The 21695-nt window shown below is 44.7% G+C and overlaps 1 protein-coding gene across 1 annotated transcript in view; it reads left to right on the forward strand.

Moving 5' to 3' along the window:
- Nucleotides 1–294: 294 nt before the first annotated feature.
- The window catches only part of TMEM161B (transmembrane protein 161B), a 38226-nt gene continuing 16825 nt past the window's right edge, over nt 295–21695 (forward strand). Inside the window, exons 1-7 of the mRNA XM_083465366.1 lie at nt 295–1059; nt 7419–7522; nt 9252–9335; nt 9766–9863; nt 10939–11095; nt 14310–14461; nt 15547–15607. Of these exons, the coding sequence (XP_083321492.1) occupies nt 1057–1059; nt 7419–7522; nt 9252–9335; nt 9766–9863; nt 10939–11095; nt 14310–14461; nt 15547–15607 (659 nt within the window). The 5' untranslated portion in view covers nt 295–1056. The remainder of the gene's footprint in view (nt 1060–7418; nt 7523–9251; nt 9336–9765; nt 9864–10938; nt 11096–14309; nt 14462–15546; nt 15608–21695) is intronic.

The raw sequence follows: 21695 nt of genomic DNA on the forward strand, positions 1-21695 counted from the left end.
GAAGCAACGCGCGATGGTGAGGCTCCTCGGGCGGGAAAGAGCCGCCGCCTCCTCCTCCTCCTCAGCGGCCTTAGAATAACGGCAAACGTAGCAGGCGGCATGCGCGAGCCGCCCCCAACCGCCTTTCGCCTCAGCAGCTCGCGCGAGACTCCTGACGCGCCTCCCTCCGCTCCCCCTCCTTCCACGGCACGAGACGTGCCAGCCAAAACTTCCGGGTGTACGCACTTTCATACCAGGCGGCGGTTGGTTATAACGATGCGTGCGCACTCAGCCGCCCTTAGCGCTTCTCAGGGCGGCGCATGCGCTAATTGAATGCGCTGCTCCGCTAGTCAAGACTTCACTCCCTCTCCCCTCATTGACTAGGTCTCTTATCTTGCTCTCGTTATTTGTCGCTCTCTTCACACCGTTTTAAAAAGCCTAGCTTTTGCCAACGATCCTTGTGCTTAGCTGCCTATGAGTAGCCGTCTTGCCGGGGATGGGGGGGGGGTTGGACGGACAGCGACCTGCAATACACACAAATCAGAATCCCAAGCGAGAGGCATCCCCGCTTCACCTCAGACTAATTTTCTCGGACGGCAGAAAGGGCGACTCTGGTGACCTCCCATGTCACGTGACAGGGCTCCTGCCCTTGCTCCCCGGCATCGGGATGCCTTTCCTTGCGCCTGATAAAACAAATAATTCAAGAACAGCATCTTATGGGCGAAATGCATCCCCTTTCCGCTTAGAGTCTCGGTGTGAAGCAATTGCCTCTCCACCGCGACAGGAATGCGGCGAAGCGGTGCGCCGCGAAACGAGAGGCTCTTCCTTTTTTCAGGCGGATCTTCAGGGCAGCCCTGCTCGGGGTCCTTGTTCACCTGGGTCCCGGCGTGACCTCTGCAGGCTTTGGGAGGCGTGAGCCGGGCATTAGAAACCGGCGTTAGCTGGCGAGAGGGGTTCCGAGCGGCACCGGAGCCTCCCCGCGAGCATTCTGCGCTTCTCGGCTCGCGCGGGGAGGATTTATGAGCTGGGTGTGGGGAGAGCCCGCGAGGCGGCGGCGGCGGAGGCTCCTGGGGCAGCATGGTGAGTCTCTGGAGGGTGAGACCTCGGAGGGGAGAAGAGAGGCAGGGAGAGTTGGAAGTTCTCCCTAGAGCCGGTTGGCCCTTTTAGGGCTTTCGGGACAAATCTTGTTTTTGAGGGCGAGGGCTGCAGCCGGAATAGGGGTGTTTGTGTGTGGGGAGAAGTCGGGGGTGCGGAAGCTGTGGGCCTCTGGATGTTGCTGAACACCACCTTCTGTCCGCGCCAACCAGGATGGCCAGTGACTAGGGGAGATGGGAGCTGTAGCCCAGCAACATCTGCAGGACCACAGGTTCCCCATCCCTGTTCGGAAACGAAGGCCGGGCCTTCGGATGCTGCGGACTCCCACAATCCCTACCCTATGGACGTCAGCCCATCTTCTCCACAGCTGCCTACCGGGGGATGTAGGGTTTCCTGTTTTCAAATATCCGTGTGCAACCTCACAGGAGGGCAGTGGTGGCCACCAACTGGGATTAATTTAAAAGAGGCCCGAGGAAATTCGTGGCTGTCTCCTGCCAACCTAGCAGTTCGAAAGCACGTCAAAGTGCAAGTAAATAAATAGGTACTGCTCCAGCGGGAAGGTAAACGGCGTTTCTGTGCGCTGCTCTGGTTCGCCAGAAGCGGCTTAGTCATGCTGGCCACACGACCCGGAAGTTGTATGCCGGCTCCCTTGGCCAATAAAGCGAGATGAGCGCTGCAACCCCAGAGTCGGTCACGACTGGACCTCATGGTCAGGGGTCCCTTTACCTTTACCTTACTGATCGCTATGCCCTTGCCTCCACAGGGAGAGGCAGGGAATGCTTTTGGATGCCAGTTGCTGGCAAACACAGGGGTGAAGGTCTTGCTTGTGGACTTTCCACAGGCAGCCGCTTGGCCACTGTGTGAACAAGATGCTGGGCCAAATGGAGGCAACTGTGCTAATCTAGTAGGCTCTTCTTAGGTTAACTTGGGGAAGCGTGGCCACGTGTGTTCTCCTTTTTCCAGTGTGGGTGGACTTTCTAGGTGGGGTGGGTGAGGCCTAGTTTCATCTGACCAGCCACAGGGCCCAGGCCTGCTGATAAGCCATTGTTCCTGTTGAGGTGTTCCTGCTCTTCATTTGTGATTCAGGGACAGTCAATTGATCAAGCTCAGTGGAATGCATAATGTGTGTGTGCACTGAAAACAAAGAAACCACCAAGTCAATGGATATAGTCAACCCAAAACTACAAATTTATCCAGATTTCCAGCTATTCTAATATATACCCTATGAAAAAAATACAGTTGGGTTTTATTTGCTTGTTGAGAACTGATTTGGCTGAGTCTAATCCATTTAATATTGCTGTTCTTAAATATAAGCACAAGCTGTGAGGCTGGATAAGGAGGGCATATAAACGTGCTGAAATAGCAATTCCACCTCACCTGCTTCTGCGATGAAAGGTAGTTGTCTCCTTGTACCATACTTGATAATTTCACTTGGAAATATACATAAGTATGAGAATGAGCACTGGTGGTATTGCTATAATTTGAGGGAGGGGGGTTGTCTGCAGATGGCACCTGTGATAGTAGTATGCATTCCAGATTTCAGTGACCCAACCACTGCTGAATGAGTGGTCAGCCTATGTTGTTTCAGTGACCTGCAAGCCCTTCTGTAAAACTTCAAAGAAAAAAAATCAACTTCATATATGTGTTTCAAATCATCCTGAATATCACTTCTTACACTCAATTACCTAGATTTGCCACCAAGCATACACTGAGTCATGGTGTCCTATGAAATCTCTGCTCTTTCCCAACTGTATTTGTGTGATGTGTCATATATGTGTTTTGCAAACGTATTTTCCACATTCGCACCATGTAACCTTTACATGTACACCTAAAAATATTAGTGGAAAATGAACCCAAGGGTATATGGGATAGACTGCCCCATTAAATACTATTAGTCATATAGTTAAGTGGAATTGCCATACCACTGAAACTGGATGCCTCAACTGTTGGGAGAGGGCGGCTATCAACCATTTAAGGACATTGCTTGTGATCTTCCAAAAGCACCTGTTTATCTGCTGTTGGAAAATGAATGTGGTATTGCTTCCAATCTAATGATGAAAGTCATTATTTATTTATTTATTTATTTATTTATTATTTTTATAGTATGCTTAAAATTGTTCTATAGCATTAAAAACAATAAAATTCAATAAATTGCAAAAAAACCCAAAACAAAAAATCAACAAAGCAGCAGGATGTAAAACAAATAAAAACATGCAGTATGCTCTAGAGTTCTTCATTGTAATTTCAGGTGTATTGTCCTTCAGTTGTCAACTTGAAAGTGAGAACTGAGACCTTAGTTATCGACTGAAAAGTATTTTTTGGTGCTTTTTGAGTAAAACCCTGCAATAAACTGGATTCTCCTAATATTAGGCCAGCACTGGTGAATGTTTCCTGAAACACGGTATTGTGACCAGCTGAGTGGATGTCCACCGATGTAGGAAGGGAAGGGGTTCTCTTTTTAGGTTAACCTTATGGTTTGAAAATCACTGCTGCACATCTCTTTTCTAGTTTGCTGTTTAGACCAGGTCCTGTATTTCAACATGGCTCATTCCATGCTAGTGTTGCCCTGTTGGGGAACTGGGGTGATCCTGGCATGGAAAGGAGCAATATTTTCAACTCCCTTTCACATGGCCCGAAGCTTCTGAAACCACAGAAGAGATGTAAGAAGGAGCCAATCCCATGCTGTTGAGACTGTTGAAAGAGCTTTAGAATTCATACTACATATTATCTTTAGGGGCAAAACTTCTTAATGTAGGCATGATAAATGTTGCATGAGCTATATCGTACTTTAAGAACCTCTTAGCCAGTGGTGTTTGAGAAACTAGGTCACGAAGCAGCAGTCTTCTGAACTACTTATTATCTTCCATTGATTTACACTGTGGGAAGCAGCCTTGTACAACTGGAACCTAGTGAATCCTGCCAGGACCTGTTTAGTTTCTGTTTTCAGCCTGGACTTGAGGATCTGTTGCATTTCAGCAGAGCAAGGATGCAGCTCCCAGATTTCCAGCTCTACAGTGCCATTGGTTGCTACCCATACTATGAGTTAAATTTGTGTATAATTTATATAATAGATTTTCATTTTCTACCTTTTGGGGGCAGTGGGAGTGTGGTAGACTTGTCACGCTTCATCATTAGGAAGAGAAGCAGAACATTCCTAAAGTTTAACACTGAATACTTCTGTTCACGCACCTTGACACACAAATATTGCCTGCAAATTTCTCTCTCTCTAATGCTTATATGAGATCTAACTAAGTCATAACCAGAGTAGATTCATTGAAATCAATAGACTGATTTAATTTCATTGATTTCAGTGGGTATATTCTGAGTATGGCTAATGTTGACTTTCGTCCTCTGTATCTTTGTGTTATATTCATAATCTCTGCAAAAGAGATGGATGGATCATGTGAATGGAATATGAGTATATAGAGAGTTGATCTTTCATGACCTTGTATGCACAGTGGGAATGTATGCAAGCCTGAGACTTGTTCTTGTGCTCTGCTTCATGTGGTGCCCTCCAGATGTTGCTGAACTACTACTCCCATCATCCCATGACCATTGTCCATGCTGGCTGAGCTGATGGAAATTGTAGTCCAAGAACATCTAAAGGGCATCATGTTGTCTACCCTTGATGAGGAGAAGCTGTATGAATCAACCCTGAAATCTTAAACTCAAGAGTACTTAATATTCCTAAAGGGTTGGTGCTTATAGTGAAGCTGTTGTTGTTTTTGTTAGAGAAACTACTAATGCTACATTGCAAACAGTTTTGACACTGAGTTTCAAAAGCAGCGTCCCAAATCAGCCCTGTAGTCATGTTATTTCTAAGGAGCAATACAAAAATCTGAGAAATAGTGCTGTTGTGCTCTACATTTCAGCTTATACATTTTTCTCTCTGTTGACCTTGTTTCCCCCCTAGATCATGTCTTCCATATTTAACCTGTTTTGTCAATTGCTCTATGCTTACCACTTATCACAATGCCTTATCAGAATGTGGTTCCAAACTGTCTGACCTCTAGATATTGTTACAATGCAGCTGCTAAATTCTCTTCAAAACAAAGTGCTGCAGCAAAAGTAAATATTAGGCATAATTGTGTGCAAACAATTTTCTTGCCCTTGAATAAGTTATTTCCTGGGGGCCTTTTATAGCCTGACTGTATTATGGTCACTATTTTTCCATGAAATCTCAGACTATAATTTATCATAGCACTGGGATGAAAAGTGTATACTATTTGGTAAGTAATAAAGTGATGTTTAGCAATTGGTGAGCCTTGCTTTTTACCAATATTTTCGGGAAACATGGATTGCCGACTTGGGTATATAAGATGCTAAAAGCATCTTGGGCAGTTTTCTCTCACTGTGAAGTATAATGTTAGTCTGCTGCCTCTCAGATGGTGCACTATGCATGCCTAGCAGCGTTTTTTTTATTTCAATATGCAGAAACTTGAATATGGGTTCCAAATGCCACATTAAACTAATAATTTTTGACTGGTGTTGGTTGCCAAATACCATATATACTAGAGTATAAGCTGACTTTTTCAGCACTTTTTTAATGCTGAAAAAGCCCCCCTCGACTTATACTTGAGTGAGGCGGGTGGCGGTGGCAGAGGGACGAGCAGCCCAAAAGGAGCCTTTTCTCGCCACTTGTACCGCTGCCGCCCACCTCTCACAAGGGCAGGTACAGGAGCCGCAGTTGGGAGAGGCACTGCGCTGTGCCTCTCCAAACTGCAGCTCCTATGCCTGCTCTTGCAAGTGGCAGAGGCGGCGGCGGAGGGATGAGCAGCCCAAAAGGAGTTCTTTTGGGCTTCTCCTTCCTTCTCCGCCTTTGCCGCTGTCAGCGGTGGTGGAGGAGGAATGAGCAGCCCAAAAGAGCCCTTTCGGGCTGCTTGTTGTTCCTCCACTACTGTGGTGTCGTGAACCGGCTTATACTCGAGTCAATAAGTTTTTCCCAGTTTTTTGTGCTAAAATTAGGTGCCCCGGCTTATATTTGGGTCAGCTTATACTTGAGTATATACGGTAAATGTTTTTGTTTTTTTTGCTGCTGCATGACACTGTTGACTCATGTTAAGCTTGTGGTCCACCAAGACCCCTAGATCATTTTCACATGTACTGCTAGTAAGCCAGGTGTCTCCCATCCTATATTTGTGCATATGGTTCTTCCTGCTAAGTGCAGGAAGTTTTTGTTTTGCTGTCTTTAGAATTGAGATGCAACTTTTATGTGGATGGGGTGGGATGTGCATTCTCTGTCTTGCATTGATAAATGGAGAATTGGAATGTGATCCTGATGTGTGATATGGGATGGTGCTTGGGGAACCTTTTGTGTGTGCACGCTTTCCTTTGTTAGCTGGAGAGCCTTTCTGGCTCCACCCACTGTGTGGCCCCTGGAAGATGGCCATCTTTGAATTCAGCCCTTGAACCAAAAGAGTTTTCCCACCAGATATTTAGTCTCTGTTTTTTTCTTTGTTTTACTTATTATTCCATATCTTTACTTCTTATTCACCCAGCATAGATTTCTAAAGGCTTATAGGTATAAGACTTTGTGATGGAAATTACCACATGTATTCTAATTATGCAAATTCATCACTACAGTGTTGCACAGGCCACATTGGAAAGTATTATACTCACAACCTCTTTATTTTAGGCTGCAGGCTGAATATGCAGATATACAGCATGGTAGCATGTAACATTTCTTATTTTTATTTTTTTAAATAGCTTTATTTACAAAATTGTTTTATTTATGAAATTGTCATTTTTATAGTTCAATTGCTTTGAAATATTTTATAGGAAGTGATTCATAAATGGTAATAAATGCAATAAATATGTGGGGAACAGACTTGTCATGTGCCCAGGAGCAATGGTCAGTCACTCTCTTGAGTTTCCTATAGTAGGCACATGTGTATCTGGGCTTCTGCATGTATTATGGATCAGCTCTAAATAACCAGTTTTTAAAGATATAAGAGAGAGTGGACCCAAGTCTGGAAGTTGTGACTTGTTTTACAAGTGACTAATTGCAAGCTTGGCCCAGGCAGGGTAAGAATTTGAACTGAGCATTCTCTGTCCCCCTTTAAAACACATTTTTAAAAGTAATGTTGGTGGTTATGTAATTTATTTGATCTTCAGAAATAGTGTGCTATAATGGAAAAACAGCTAGATGTGTGCTTTCTTTCCTAGAAAGCCATATTTCTGAATCCTTTATCAATGCCTTTATGGAGGGATTAGGACGAACAGTCGTAAGTTCACAGTTACAAAAACAACCCTGCAGTATATAAAGGTTCATTTTAGAACTGTAGGCTTTGAAATATAAAAAAATGTTCCGGCATGTTAACATACATTGGCTTATTCCTCCACAGGGTGTGATAGGTGTGCAGCTGGTGGTTACCATGGTGATGGCTAGTATTATACAGAAGATCATACCTCACTACTCTCTGGCGCGGTGGCTTCTCTGTAGTGGCAGGTAAGATAAGGGCAACAAATTGAACGTCTGACAAAGTGGGTTCTAGCCCATGAAAGCTTATACCATAATACCACTGATAAGACTGTAAGGTGTTGTTGTAATTGCCCAATTCTGTAATGCATTTGCGTTTACCTAGAAACAAATCATAGTGATGTGCAGATCTTGAAAGTTTGGCTTTCAGTAGAATAGTCACTTTCAATCTTTTAAAGTCATTTGGAGATTTATCACTGTACTGTAACTTCAGATGAAATTGAGTAATACGTGGTATGCTTAGTTATACTACTGTGTATCTTAATGAACATAACTCTTGGCAGGGTTCTTGTTGCAGACTATTCTGTTCCATCTAAGTTCCTCTTAATCCTGTGGCAACATATTTCTTCCTTAAGTGCCTGTAATAAAATACAGTTCTTCCTATAGTTGAAATACGAAGTTGAAAATGAAAGAAAGAAGCGGGATAGTTTATTCACAAAACAAGCTGTTGTTAGGGGCAAGTATACTATTTGTGATACATTTCTTAGTGATCTGGATCACAATAGTTCAAGATTAGTCATAAATTTCCATTTGGATGTGTTCTTTTCCTTGCAGGTTGTCTTGTCAACAGATAGTTCTGAAAAAATGGTGAAGTATTAGCAACATAATCCCCTAGTTTACAGACTATTCTGATATAAATGTTCTGAAATTCCAGATAGCAAGAATTAATCTTTTTTTAAAAAAATATTCCCGTAGTAAGAAATAAGTTAAAGATGTTGATTAAATAATTCCACACCTAGTTCAAACAAAATCACTTTAAAATGTGTGGTGCCGAGGTGTTCAGTTGATTGGTTTTACAAGTAATAACTAATGATTTTCCCATTCACCTTAAATTGAATTGATTATTCAAGTAAGGATTGTATGAGCCAGGTGGCTGGATGGGAAATGCAAGGATGGATTGTGGGAGCTGCTTGTTCTAGACCAAACATCTCACTAGAGAGGATAGGTAGAAGCACAAATTACGCAGAGGGGATGATATAGTTGCATTGACCCTTGCTTGGTGTTAAAACAACAGCATTTTGTTGGTCCATCATGGACTCCTATAGAGATTTTTACAGCTGCACCTGGGTATTCATGGGGACTGTCATGGAATATTGGAAGTCCTGACATTAATTTAGCTGCAGTAGTGAAAATACTGCATGTTGCCAGTGGTTATTTTTGCATAGCAACACAACCCTTTTTTGTTTTGTTCTGAACTCTTAATAACCAAGTTACTTAGAATGTGAGATTTTGGTTTCAGAAGCTGTTTGAAAGGATAAAAATGTAGAAAATGTAGGCAGATGGCAAAAAGGTGGCGTTTGGGCAGAAATGAAGAGTATGATTGCTCTGCCCTCCACCTCCAGTCACCAGAGGCTTTTGGTAGTCACTGTGTGCTTTTAAAACTATTTTTGAACCTCATTAGTTGAGTCACAGCACTTTTAAACTGATATCTTTGAAGCTCCTTATGTGCGTTTCTGTAACATAATAAGCTAGTCTTTTGAAACCTCAATGTACAAAAGTGACACCAGTTTGGAAGCTCATTCTGATAACTGGGGCTATCTACTACAGAGCAACAATTATGTAAGGCAGTATGTGACATATGATAACATCAGCTTGAAATCAGGAATTTTGTGAATGAACAAGAAAGCAAATTCTTTTACATTTAGTCTGACAAACACCTGTATTTCTCTTGGTACCTGCTTCTTCAAAAATCTGGTAGCTTGCGATGGTATCTGCATCCCACAGAAGAAGAATTACGTATTCTTGCCGGGAAACAACAAAAAGGAAAAAGCAAGAAAGATAGGTAAGTAAGCAATATGAGCCCGTCACTGTTTTTCAACCTCTGTCTCCTAGCTAGAAAATGGGGATGACTATTTGCTATTCCAATTAGTCTTTCAAAAATACTGTTCTACATATGGAAAACTGGATGGATGTGCACATCTGCCCCCCCAATATAGAATATAATAGAATCTCTAAGGTATTTGCCTTCTCTCCACCTTTATCCCCATATTGAGTATGGCTTATAAATTTTGTTTGTTTACTGTAGGAGTGGCTAACTCTTCATTTGTGGCCCTGATCCAAACCATTTTTCCCACTCCCTCCGACTCCACCAACTTTGGCTGCACCCTGATGCTAAATAAATCACACACATAGAGAAAGAAAAAGAGGGAGACTGGTAACTTTGATGGCACTCAGGATATGGAATGGTTTTTATGATGTGTCTCTCTTTACAGGAAATATAATGGTCATATTGAAAACAAACCGCTAACCATTCCTAAAGACATTGATCTTCATCTGGAAACAAAGTCTATTACTGAAATAGATGCATTAGGTAAGGGTCTGAGACCATTATAAACTGCATGGTGTCACAATTGTGCAATTTTTAATACTAAATGTATGGTGTTGTCCAAAGAGAGCTACATAATTCTTAATTCCAGGTTTGTTCAGGTACTTTCTTGTAGAACAAACATTTTCCAAGGTGCAAATTAGCCTTTTTTGAATTTCAAATCTGGCCCCTGTTTTAAAAGCATCTAGTTTCTAAACAACGACTTGAAATATTAGTGGAGAAGTTGGGAGGTGAAGGGTAAGCTCATTATAGCTGTCCCTAACTTTGCATAGTAAATTGTGTAAGTTGAGAAATGAATTCCATGTAACAACCATTATTTGTTTTACAGCCAATTTCAAATAAATCATGAAGGGAGGAAGCTATTTTAAGTTTTGCATTGGAAAGATTTACTTCACTTTGAGCATCAGTGCATGTTGGAGGAGGACTTTCTGATGGCATACAGAAAGGGCTCCAATCAGCATCATTTTAGAGAGAGAAGACCCACTGTACATTGTAGGCTAAACTTAAAGTTTTTAAGCTGTCCCAAGATGATACTGATATCAAACTGGTCATGGTAGTTCTCATAGAGTTATGTATTTGATGGCAGGTAGAACACACACTTTGCATGGATGCAATCCTGATCAGTCCATGGCATCGTCAGATAAAATTCCTGTGGTTGCAGAGCTGGGGGACATCCCTGTTTGTGATCCTGGCAAGCCATTGCTAATCAGAGTGGACTGTATGAAACTGGATGGACCAGTAGTGTAGCTAGGTATAATAAAGCAGTGAATCCATTTGAACTGGATTCAAGGAGCAATATCCTCCTTTCCAAAAAGCTTGTGCCTTCTATTTGGTGTATCTGGATATTCTAGCTATTTTCCGCATTTTGTGATTGGTCTTCTAGTAATCTAATTATAGTTGAAAGTTGTTGGTTTTTTATTTTTAAGAAAACAACAATGAAAGGTTGATAACTGCAGTTCATGTATGGACATCCTGGGTGTATTTGAAACTCTAGGAACCACAGATGCTAAAAATGTTTTCTGCTTGTATTTCAGTTACTAAGTAACCATTTATATTTCAGCCTTGCATTATTTTCCTGAATATCAGTGGCTGGTGGACTTCACAGTTGCAGCTACCGTGGTATATTTGGTTACTGAAGCCTACTACAGCTGGGTGAAGCCCTCACAAGAAATGAATATCAGTATAGTCTGGTGTCTGCTTGTTCTGGCTTTTGCAATGTATCCTTTTACAGTGTCACAACTGTTCTGTATGACTGCTTAAAAGAAGATCTAATGTTCTGTGAAACATGCAGGAGATAATTTGTTGCTTTTAATTGAATCATAGGAAGTCTTATGGTAGTGTTCATCTAAAGCATGCATAATTCATTATTACATAGTGCGTTATTCTGTATGAAAGAATTTTTCTTTGTCCAGAAGCATAGCCAACATCTACAAGACATGCACAGTACTGTGCAGCAATGCTAAGCTTCTGTTTGCTGGTCCTGGCAATGGTGACTGGATAGTACCAAAGAGGTGTTTAAAGAATGCTGAAACAGTCTTGCATGGCCTGCCTATATTTTGCAGAGACAGAGTAAGTTGCAAATAAGTTGTTGAGCCTCATGCCAAGCCTCCCTGCTCCGTCTTGTTCTGGATATTTTTGGCGTTAAAAATGACTTTGTATGTTTTAGGTCTACACAGCATTCTTTGTCAGGCTGGCTTCTGTTCACAGTGATAAGATTTGTAAGAAGGCTGAGTAAATACTCTTGCTTTCTAATGCCCCCCCCCCCGTCTAGTGCTAGTGATTGACATTGCTGCTCAGGTATTGATAAATAGTCTTTTATGATTTGTTTGCTGACATAAGTAGAATAAATCCTATTTCTAGTTTTAGGGATCAGATTTTCTGCAAGATGCTGGTTTTAATGTCTTTATTGTAAGATATGTTAACTAAACAATGCACTATAAAACTGTCCTATTTATGAACTCTTTCATGGCTGTAAAATCTTAGCCTAGATCTTGTTTTGTAATTATTTGCATAGGGAGAGATCCAAAATTGTAACATTTTGTTAGACTCTGAATACAAACTTGTACTAAATAATTGGGCTGCAACAAAATTAGGGCTTCTGCCTACAGCTGCCTATATTGCACAGCATGCAGCAAAAGTCATAGTTATGAATAACATATACTAAAAGGAGCACTTGTGTTCAGACTGCTATTGTAGAAGAGTACCACCAGCAGCAAGCTATATATAGCTCTTTTTCTCTCTTTTGTAAAAAGATCTCAGCATGTGCCAGCCTCTGCTTATCTGCAGGCTTGCTGTCAAAGAGGAGACCCTGCAAAAATACTGCAGCATTTAGGGTAGGGAATGAAAAAAAGTCAAATTGCTGATTGCTATCTCTTTGTTGCATAGATTGTCCTAAAAACTATTATTTTGCATTCTCTTGAAGCTTTAGACATGCTTTAACTTAAGACATTTGCTAACTTTGAAAAAGGATAGCACTGCATTATCTACTGGATAGCTCAGTCGGTTAGAGTGTGGTGCTGATAATGCCAAGGTTGCAGGTTCGATCCCCATAAGGGAGATCTGCCTATTCCTGCATTGCAGGGGGTGGACTAGATGATACTCAGAGTCCTTTCCAACTCTATGATTCTATGCTGGCTACACCCACCCACACTCACAACCTCTCATATTGTATGGAATGAGATCTCCATTGAAGAGTTTTGTGCACTAGTTTGCATCTCTTGTTGCTGAAATCTGTCTCCTCAACCATAACTTACCCACCCAAAAAACCCAGATGGATATATGGGCAAAAAAATATGAAGAATCTGACAGCGCTCAAAAGGTGGTGGCACCAGTTGCACGTGGCAGCCTTCTTTGTACTCCGATCTTGAAAACTCCTACAGTTCTGTACATTGTCACATAATTAAGAAAACAGACCACTGCTGCTTCTATAACAAGTGCTGGTCAAACAGCTTTCTGAAGAGAAGCTTCATAATGAGTCTAAACTGGTTGAAGTAGAGGAGGCAGAGTTCAGTGCAAGATGTTGGTGTCTCTTGAGCTGATAAAGTCAAATGAAACAAAATATTCGCAGTGTTCCTTGTACGTGGATAGCAGTTTAATCAGTGTAGTTCATGGCTAAAATAATATTTACCTCTATGCTATGAATCAAATAAATTCCCAATAGGAGGTGACATTCTTAAGTATGCATACTGAAATGTGCATTGGGCATTGTTGACTAATGACTCCCCAGGCCATAGAGTGTATGTACATTCAAATTCTGATGTACATTATATTAAGAATCAGTATGGATTGATACAGTTAATAAGTGCTTGTTTGTGCTCTTAAAAGTGTTGCTTCAATAGCGATATGTCTGCATTAGTTGACTAACAGTCAGTACTGTATTGTGTTCTTGATTTTCTTTTTTTAATGAAAACTCATTATGTTATTTAAACTATTTTAAAGTCTTTTGGAAACTGATGATAGTGTGATTAATAGAGGAAAAATGATTGTGTGATCATGTTATCAAGTCATGTTTTTGTGTTCAACTTCTGCATAAAATTTGTTAAATTCTGGAGTTTCTGATCAGAAAGGCTGTAAGCTTTAATATCCTAATATCTCAATTTAATTCCAGCTTCCTTTAAAATAAGTGAAATTAATATTCAACTGTACAAAAAGCTTGTTTGGTTTCTACAAAATTGTTGGTTTTGGATGTAACTTGAGAGAAATCAAACTTTGTTAAGATCAACTCCTTTTATACTTCATTTCTGAATAAATCCTTGGTCTTAGCTGTCTTTAAATACATCTCTTTAATAGGTAAACTGGAAGTTGTATCTAATTGTGTCTCTCTGGTGATGGGAGGCTCGTTGTTTCGAACGTGGCTTCCATTAGTGGTAAAGGGGGGGGGGGAGTTGGTTTTAGTTTATACCCTCTGCACCACCCAATCTACTCCAGGGAGTTTGGAGACCCTTAGGAAAACCGGGAGTCATGCAGGGGATGCCCCTCCCCTCACAACCCTTCCACCAGTGGAAACCTCTGCTGAATTAAGCAGCCTTCCATCAGCAGAGAGAAATATACAATTAGATACAAACCAGGATCTGAGCAGCTAGATGCACTATGTACATAGTAGGATTTTATTTATTTTTACTTTGATCAGCAACCCTCCCCCATTCCATATCATTAACTTCTTTTGGTTGAACTTGTCTCTGTTTGAAGAGGAGGGAACCATGTGGCATATTGGAGCTACGTGCTGCTGATGAAACATAAGCCAAATTCCCTTTGGGCATATGGAACTAGTTGTCTGATTTTTTTGTAATAAGTTTAGTATGTGTTGGCATCACTGTATTTAAACAAATCCATTCAGCTATGCTTTTTCCATATAATTTTCATCGTAAGCTAATTTTTGGCTAATCTACGGATTGTACAAAACTGTTCTTTTCCTTAACTATTCTTATGTAGCAAAATATTGTTTTCATTAACTGCACACTACTTCAAAGTAGAAGAGGGAGGTGAGCGATCCGTCTGCGTAACCTTTGGCTTCTTTTTCTTTGTCAAAGCCATGACCATTCTAATAGTAACAGAAAATTATCTAGAATTTGGACTCGAATCAGGTAAGACCATAAAACGTTATGTTTGGGCAACATTAATATCATTTAGTTGGATCCAGAGAAATGTTTATACAATATTTATCTATTTCCAAAATTTATAGACTCCTATTCACCACAGGTCACAAAACGATTTACAGAGCAGTCGATAAAACAAATCACCGATCAAATAATTTGGTGTTTAAAACAATAATAAATTATAAAGTGGGCATAATACAACTTATTTTAAGTACATGCTGGAATTGAAAGGTCTTTGTCAAGGAGACCAGTGGAAGGTGACTTTTTCATCTGGCAATCCCCAAGCCCCACCCCCCCACCCCTAGGCCCTGCCCAACAGGGTAGGATGTGGAACAGGAGGAAGGGGGGGATAATGTAAAATCAGGTGGAAATACTTGTGCTGCTCTGGTTCGCCAAAAGCTGCTTAGTCATGCTGGCCACATGACCCGGAAGCTGTCTGCGGACAAACACCTGCTCCCTCAGCCTATAGAGCAAGATGAGCACCGCAATCCCAGAGTCATCCACGACTGGACCTTTACCATTACCACTACCTTCTGTGTACAAGATCTCTCATAGAAAGTGGTTCTGCAAAATTTCCAGCACTAACTTTTTTCTGCTCTGCACCGCCACATCACAGCACACCATATGTGTGGAGCCAAAGTTCAGCCCAGTGTGTGTTTTACAAACAGATTCTTTCTCAAAATATTTACTACTCTTTTGCCTACTTCTAACCTTAGCTTGTTTTCATTTCTTCAGCTCTTTCCCCATTACTGCAGTTGCCTGAAGTACCTCTTCTAGAAATTGGTTATGCTCTTAGGTTGTAATTTAGGCCCATTAAGATCAACACTGTTGACTTCAGGTGGCTATAGATTGCACTCTTAAAAAGAAGACACAGTCTGTTCACCCTTAAGAGAACATACAAATAGCTGAGATATATTTTTCAAGGCCTTGCCTGTTCATAATTGAATTAGAGCATTCTGACTGGCGAATGCAGAAAAACCTGGCTAACATTTGAAAATTACCTCTAAAATGTTTTGTGTTGCTAGTGTTTTGAGATTCTGCGTTTCACCTTGTGCAAAATTTTCCACATGCAGGCTTCTCAAATTTTTCAGAAAGTGCTGTGCAGTTTTTTGAAAAACAAGGCTTGGAATCCCAGTAAGTATAACAAACAACTATGTAGAGATGCGTATTGTTACTACTGGGTTCTATTCAACTAACTTTTACTCAGAAAGGACCCCCTGAAATTAATGGCTATGATTAATTTAAGGCATTCATTTCAATGGCTCTACTCTGAGTAAAGGCTAATTGAGTACAACCCATTGAAATGTTATCCATGCTCTCATTTTAGTTGAATTTTGTTTGTATTAAGGTTCTTTAATTCACAAGAGCACACGGGACAAGGGTTTCAAACCCAGCAAAGCCTTTCACATTCTGTTCGTGACAGTAATTCTTTGTATACCTCAAACTGCTTCTGAAACTGTTGGGTACAGCTTCTGATGTGGCACATGAGAGCTGCTCTTGACAGAAAATAAAGGTTCCAGTCGACTTTCATGATACAGGTCCTGTTGCAGTAGGACCTCATATTCCTGAATACCACATTCCTGATGTACCAGACCACGCTTTCTATTTTTCAGTTACTCCTTTTGAATTTGTAGAAACTGCAAAAGCCTATGAATCAAATGTTTTTGAAATGGGAGTTCATAATTTGCAACTCCACACTTTTAGAGGAACGGTGATGAAATGCAAGTGAGAACAGGGCTCCTGTCCTTTTTTAATTATTAAGTTTAGTTGCATAACTAGCTGCAATCGCTGAAATTTCTTATTGTATTGGAACTCTGTCTTTTTCTTGAGTCTTGGTGGCCTGGCTTCAGGATGCGAACAGGGCTCCGGAACAGATCCCGGTCGCATCCAGAGGTAGCACTGTATTTTGTTGGAAGCTGCCCAGAGTGGCTGGGGAAACCCAGCCAGATGGGCAGTGTATAAATAATAAATTATTATTATTATTATTATTATTATTATTATTATTATTATTATTAGCTCAATGGTGAGGCCAACAAGACTCAAGAAAAAGACCGAGAGTCCTGTTCTCACGCGCGTGACGTTATTTCGAGCGTCTGCACATGCGCGAGTGGCAAAACCTGGAAGTAACGCGTTCCATTACTTCCGGGTAGCCGCGGAGCGCAACCCGAAAACCCTCAACCCGAAGCTACTTCAACCCGAGGTATGAGTGTATTAAAATACAATAGTCTGTCAAACATTAAACGCATCCCTAAACAAAGCAGTATCTAACTAATTCTGACCACTATCGTGGTCAGAAATTCAATTCTGATAATCATCAGGTGAAATCTCCAATTTGTTCATCCACAGATGTAACAGATTCTTTAAAAGTTGCTAGCAGTAAAGGGTGACAGTGGGCAAAACGGTATTGTTCTCCATCCTGTGGTACGCTATAGCATCAGTGTCATGATTTGAAGGATGTGTGAGATTATACACTTAAAATAACCTTAGAAATGATGAGTTGGAAGGGACCACAATCAGTGGCGTAGCGTGGGGGGTGCAGGGGGGGCCGGCTGCACCGGGCGCAACATCTGGGGGTTAGGGTTAGGAGGCGCAAATCCATGGGTTAGGGGGCGCAAATCCACGGGTTAGGGGGCGCAAATTACTTGCCTTGTTCCAGGTGCTGACAACCCACGCTACGCCACTGACCACAATTCCAATTAATCCAACCCCCTGCTATGCAGGGAACTTTTGCTCACGACCCTGAGATTAAGAGTCTCATGCTCTACCAACTGAGCTCTCTCTTATGTATGAAACACACAAGCGGAACCTTCAACAAAAATATTGCATTGTGGAGCGCTCCTATTCGGAATGTAAGCCTTCGCCTCTTATAGGATATTCCGTTCCACTCCCTCTTCCATTCCACTCTGTTCCCACTGACCATGCTAAGCCCTCACCTATCATGTTTTTGGTGTTCTTCTCCTGCCCAAGTGCACACAGATTTTTTGGGTACTTTTGTAAACCTGGGGTTTTCCCCAAACGTGCTCCTGTTACCTCTCTCTTCTAGGTGTGATTCATCATGTTGCCTATATAAGTATCCGCAAATGGAGAAAGAATTTTCAATTAGTATATAGCAAGAGTGGGCAACAGGATCTGGTGGACAGGCTAGTGCCACCCCACCCCAAACACCCATCAATCATCGAATGTCAGGTGACCTATTTTATCTACAGTGGGGCTTGCAAAACACTATATACAGCACTCTGCAAGCCCTTACAACTGGTTGATTGTTGAGGCTTGCAAAACATAATGCAAATCTACTTTTAGCCCAGTTGCATCTTTCCCTGTATCTCATATGAGGTTATGTGTAGGTATGGTTTGGTCAAAATGGCCTGGCAGGACAAACTGGAATATCTGGCAGACCTAATTTGACCCGTGGGCTAGAGGTTCCTTACTACTGATACAGTGGTGCCTCGCAAGACGAAATTAATTCGTTCCGCAAGTCTCTTCGTCTTGCGGTTTTTTCGTCTTGCGATGCACGGTTTCCCATAGGAATGCATTGAAAATCAATTAATGCGTTCCTAGGGAAACCGCCTTCAGACCAGGTCCGGGGACAGTCTGTCCCCGGACCTCTTCTGAAGGCTGGGGGGGGGGGACAAGGGCTTTTCTTCCCACCCCCAGCATTTTAAAAAACCCCGGGACAGCGGAGGACTTCTCCGCTGTCCGGGCGATCTTAAAATGCTGGCGGGCGGCATTTTAAAATCGCCCCGGGACAGCGGAGGACTTCTCCGCTGTCCGGGGGTGTGATGGCCTGGGATTCCGATTCGGAGGATGAAACAGAGGAATCCCAGCCTGCACAAGAGTCCCCGCCTCCAGGGCCGGCTGAACTGGGGCAAGGCCTAGATGCTGAAGAACCTGCACCTGTGGCAGTGCATCAGGAGCTGGCCCCAGGTGAAACCCTTCTGGCCCCAGAGAGGCTTGACGACTCAGTGGCCACAGGTGAGCCTCCTCCAGGGCCCAGTAACCCTTCGGCCTCTCCTGATCTGCAGAGGCTTAGGGCAGAGAGGCGAAGGGAACTGGTTGCCCCCAGGAGGAGTGCTCGCCTTAAGGCCAGAGGAGGCGGGGCTCCTGGGGGCCGGGACCGCCCCTGGCCTTAGAAGAGGATAAAAGCCCAGTCAGCCCGGCCCCAGGTTGCGGGAGCAACGTCGTTGTTGGCTTCGGACCTTCCTGTGTTCCTGATCCCTGCTCGGCTTCCTGTTCCTGACTATCCGGTACTCCTGTTCCCTGCTCGGCCTCCTGTTCCCGACCATCCGGTGTTCCTGCTCCCTGCACAGCCTCTTGTTCCAGCGTTCCTGTTCCCCGCCCGGCTCTCTGCCTCGGACCTCGCCCCTCTTCGTGTGGACTCTGCTACACCCAAGGTACCTACCCCCGGGACCAGCACAGTTTGCTCCCGCCTCACCCGCACTCCCCCTTCGTAGGGGTGCGTTCGGGAAGAGCCAGAGGCCATGGCTGAACAGGCGGCTGCACTGGTGGCTTTGGCCCAGAAGAACCAGGCCTTGACTCACACCGTGCAGCAGCTCAGTGACGCGGTTGTGGCACTTCAGCAACGCTTGGAAGCCCTACCGGCTCCTGGGGCCGACGCCCCGGCTCCGGGCAAGTACCCAGTGGCTTTGCCTGAGAAGTTTGATGGAGCCCCGGCCAGCTTTCCCATGTTCCTGGCCCAGGCCAAGCTGTATATCCAGGGGCGAGCCCGGAACTTTCCGGACGACCGCACCAAGGTGCACTTTTTGATTAGTTTGTTAAAGGACCAGGCGGCCAAGTGGGCGTTGCCGCTACTCAGGCAGGACTCCCCCTTGCTGGCAGACTATACTGGGTTTTGCAATCGTTTGGAGGCCGCGTTCGGCAACCCCCAGAAAGGGAGTCAAGCCAACCGGGCGATTCGGCGTTTGAAACAGGGCAAGTCCACGGTGGCCGCATATACCACGGAGTTTCGGCTGTTGGCACAGGACTTGACCTGGAATGACTCGGCACTGCGGGACCAGTATCTCGAAGGGCTTTCGGACGAGGTACTGGACCAGTTGGCCACAATGGAACGCCCCACCACGCTGGACACCCTCATTCAACGGAGCCTACAAATAGACGACCGGTTGGAGGATCGTCGTCAGGCCCGGGGTCGCCGACACTTCCAGTTCACGGCACCAGCTTTTTCCGGCAGCCCCACAGTCACAACTGATTTAATGGAGGAGCCTATGCAGCTCGGGGCAGTGCGGCCACGCCTTTCCCCCGCAGAGAAGGCGCGGCGTCGGGAGAGAAATCTCTGTCTTTACTGTGGCGGAAGTGGACACTTCGCTCGGTCCTGCCCTGAGAAACGCCAGCCGCAGGGAAACCGCCAACCCCAGTAGCTGATGGCCCTAGCTACCGGGGGTCCCAAACCGTACAGAATGGGCCCGCACCAATGGACTTGCAACATCTTATGGTTTCGGTACGTTTATACCCTCCAGGGGGGCCCTGGATCCTCACCCATGCTTTGGTAGATTCAGGGGCAACCCGCTCCTATATGGACGCTGCTTTTGCCACCCATCATCAGGTGCCACTTCGGAACAAGCCAGTACCGATCCAGGTGGAAGCGATTGACGGACGACTTCTGCGTTCAGGTGCTGTTACTCAGGAGACCCAGCCCCTGGTCCTGTGTCTCCAGCAGCACCGGGAGTTGCGAACTTTGGACATTGCCTCTATGCCCCGCTTCCCCCTGGTGCTTGGGATGGACTGGCTGGAAGCCCACAACGTTCAGATTGACTGGGTCAAACGGACCGTGCACTTCCCAGACCCATGTTCCCATGCTCAATCCGGAACGCTGGCGGCCGCGCCCTCAGAGGAGGCAGCACCCACGCTCCCAGCCGTGTACCAGGACTACCAGGACGTGTTCGAGGAACGGGGGGCAGACCAGCTGCCGCCGCATCGGCCTTTCGACTGCGGCATAGACCTCCAACCCGGAGCGCCTTTACCAGTGAGTCGCTTATATTCCCTAACAGAGCCAGAGCGCGAGGCTTTGCAGGACTTCTTGCGCAAGAACCTGGAGCGTGGGTTCATTAGGCCTTCCACCTCGCCTACCGCGGCACCAGTGCTTTTCGTTAAGAAGAAATGTGGGGAACTCCGCCCTTGCCACGATTACCGAGCCCTGAACAAAATTACCGTCCCAGACCGGTACCCCTTACCCCTTATCTCGGAGCTGCTGGAGCGGGTGCAAGGGGCACAGGTGTTCACCAAGCTGGACCTCCGAGGGGCCTACAACTTGATTCGGATCCGAGCCGGGGATGAGTGGAAGACAGCGTTTGGGACCCGGTACGGGCAGTTCGAATATTTGGTTATGCCTTTCGGTTTGTGCAACGCGCCTGCTGTGTTCCAACGCTACATCAACCACGTGTTTCAGGACTTGTTAGACAAGTACGTGGTGGTGTATTTGGATGACATACTGATTTACTCCCGTGACCCGGCTCATCATGAGGGACATGTCCGGACCGTGCTGCAGCGCTTGCGTGAGCACCGTTTGTACGCAAAGCTCAGCAAGTGCGAGTTCCATCAGCGGACTGTGGACTTCCTTGGTCACCGGCTCTCTCCAGATGGGGTGCAAATGGACCCGGAGAAGGTGACAGCGGTTCGAGAATGGGCGGCACCCCGGAACCGCAAGGACCTACAGCGTTTCCTGGGGTTCGCCAATTACTACCGGACCTTCATCGCTGATTATGCTCATCGCACCACCCCGTTGACCCGGCTACTGCGCCCAAAGACGCCGTTTTCCTGGGACAAGGAGGCAGAGGAGGCGTTTCAGGGGTTGAAGGCCTGTTTCCAGAGGGCACCAATCTTACAACATCCTGACCCCTCTCGACCCTTTGTGGTGGAGACCGACGCCTCCAGTACGGCTCTCGGTGCCGTCTTGTCTCAACAGATTGGGCCTGAAGCGCCACTCTTACCCTGTGCCTTCTATTCCCGCCAGCTCCTACCAGCGGAGCGTAACTATACCGTGTGGGAGCGGGAACTACTGGCCATCAAGGTAGCCTTTGAGGTCTGGCGCCACCATCTTGAGGGGGCACGACATCCGGTGGAGGTGAGAACCGACCACCGGAACCTGGAGTACCTCCAGACCACCCGCAAGCTGAACCAAAGACAGATCCGGTGGGCGTTGTTCTTTTCCCGGTTCCAGTTCCGGATCCGCTACATCCCTAGCTCTCAGAATCAGAAGGCGGATGCC

The sequence above is a fragment of the Podarcis liolepis genome, assembly GCF_965112155.1.
Source record: "Podarcis liolepis genome assembly, chromosome: 11".
Taxonomy (NCBI): Eukaryota; Metazoa; Chordata; class Lepidosauria; order Squamata; family Lacertidae; genus Podarcis; species Podarcis liolepis.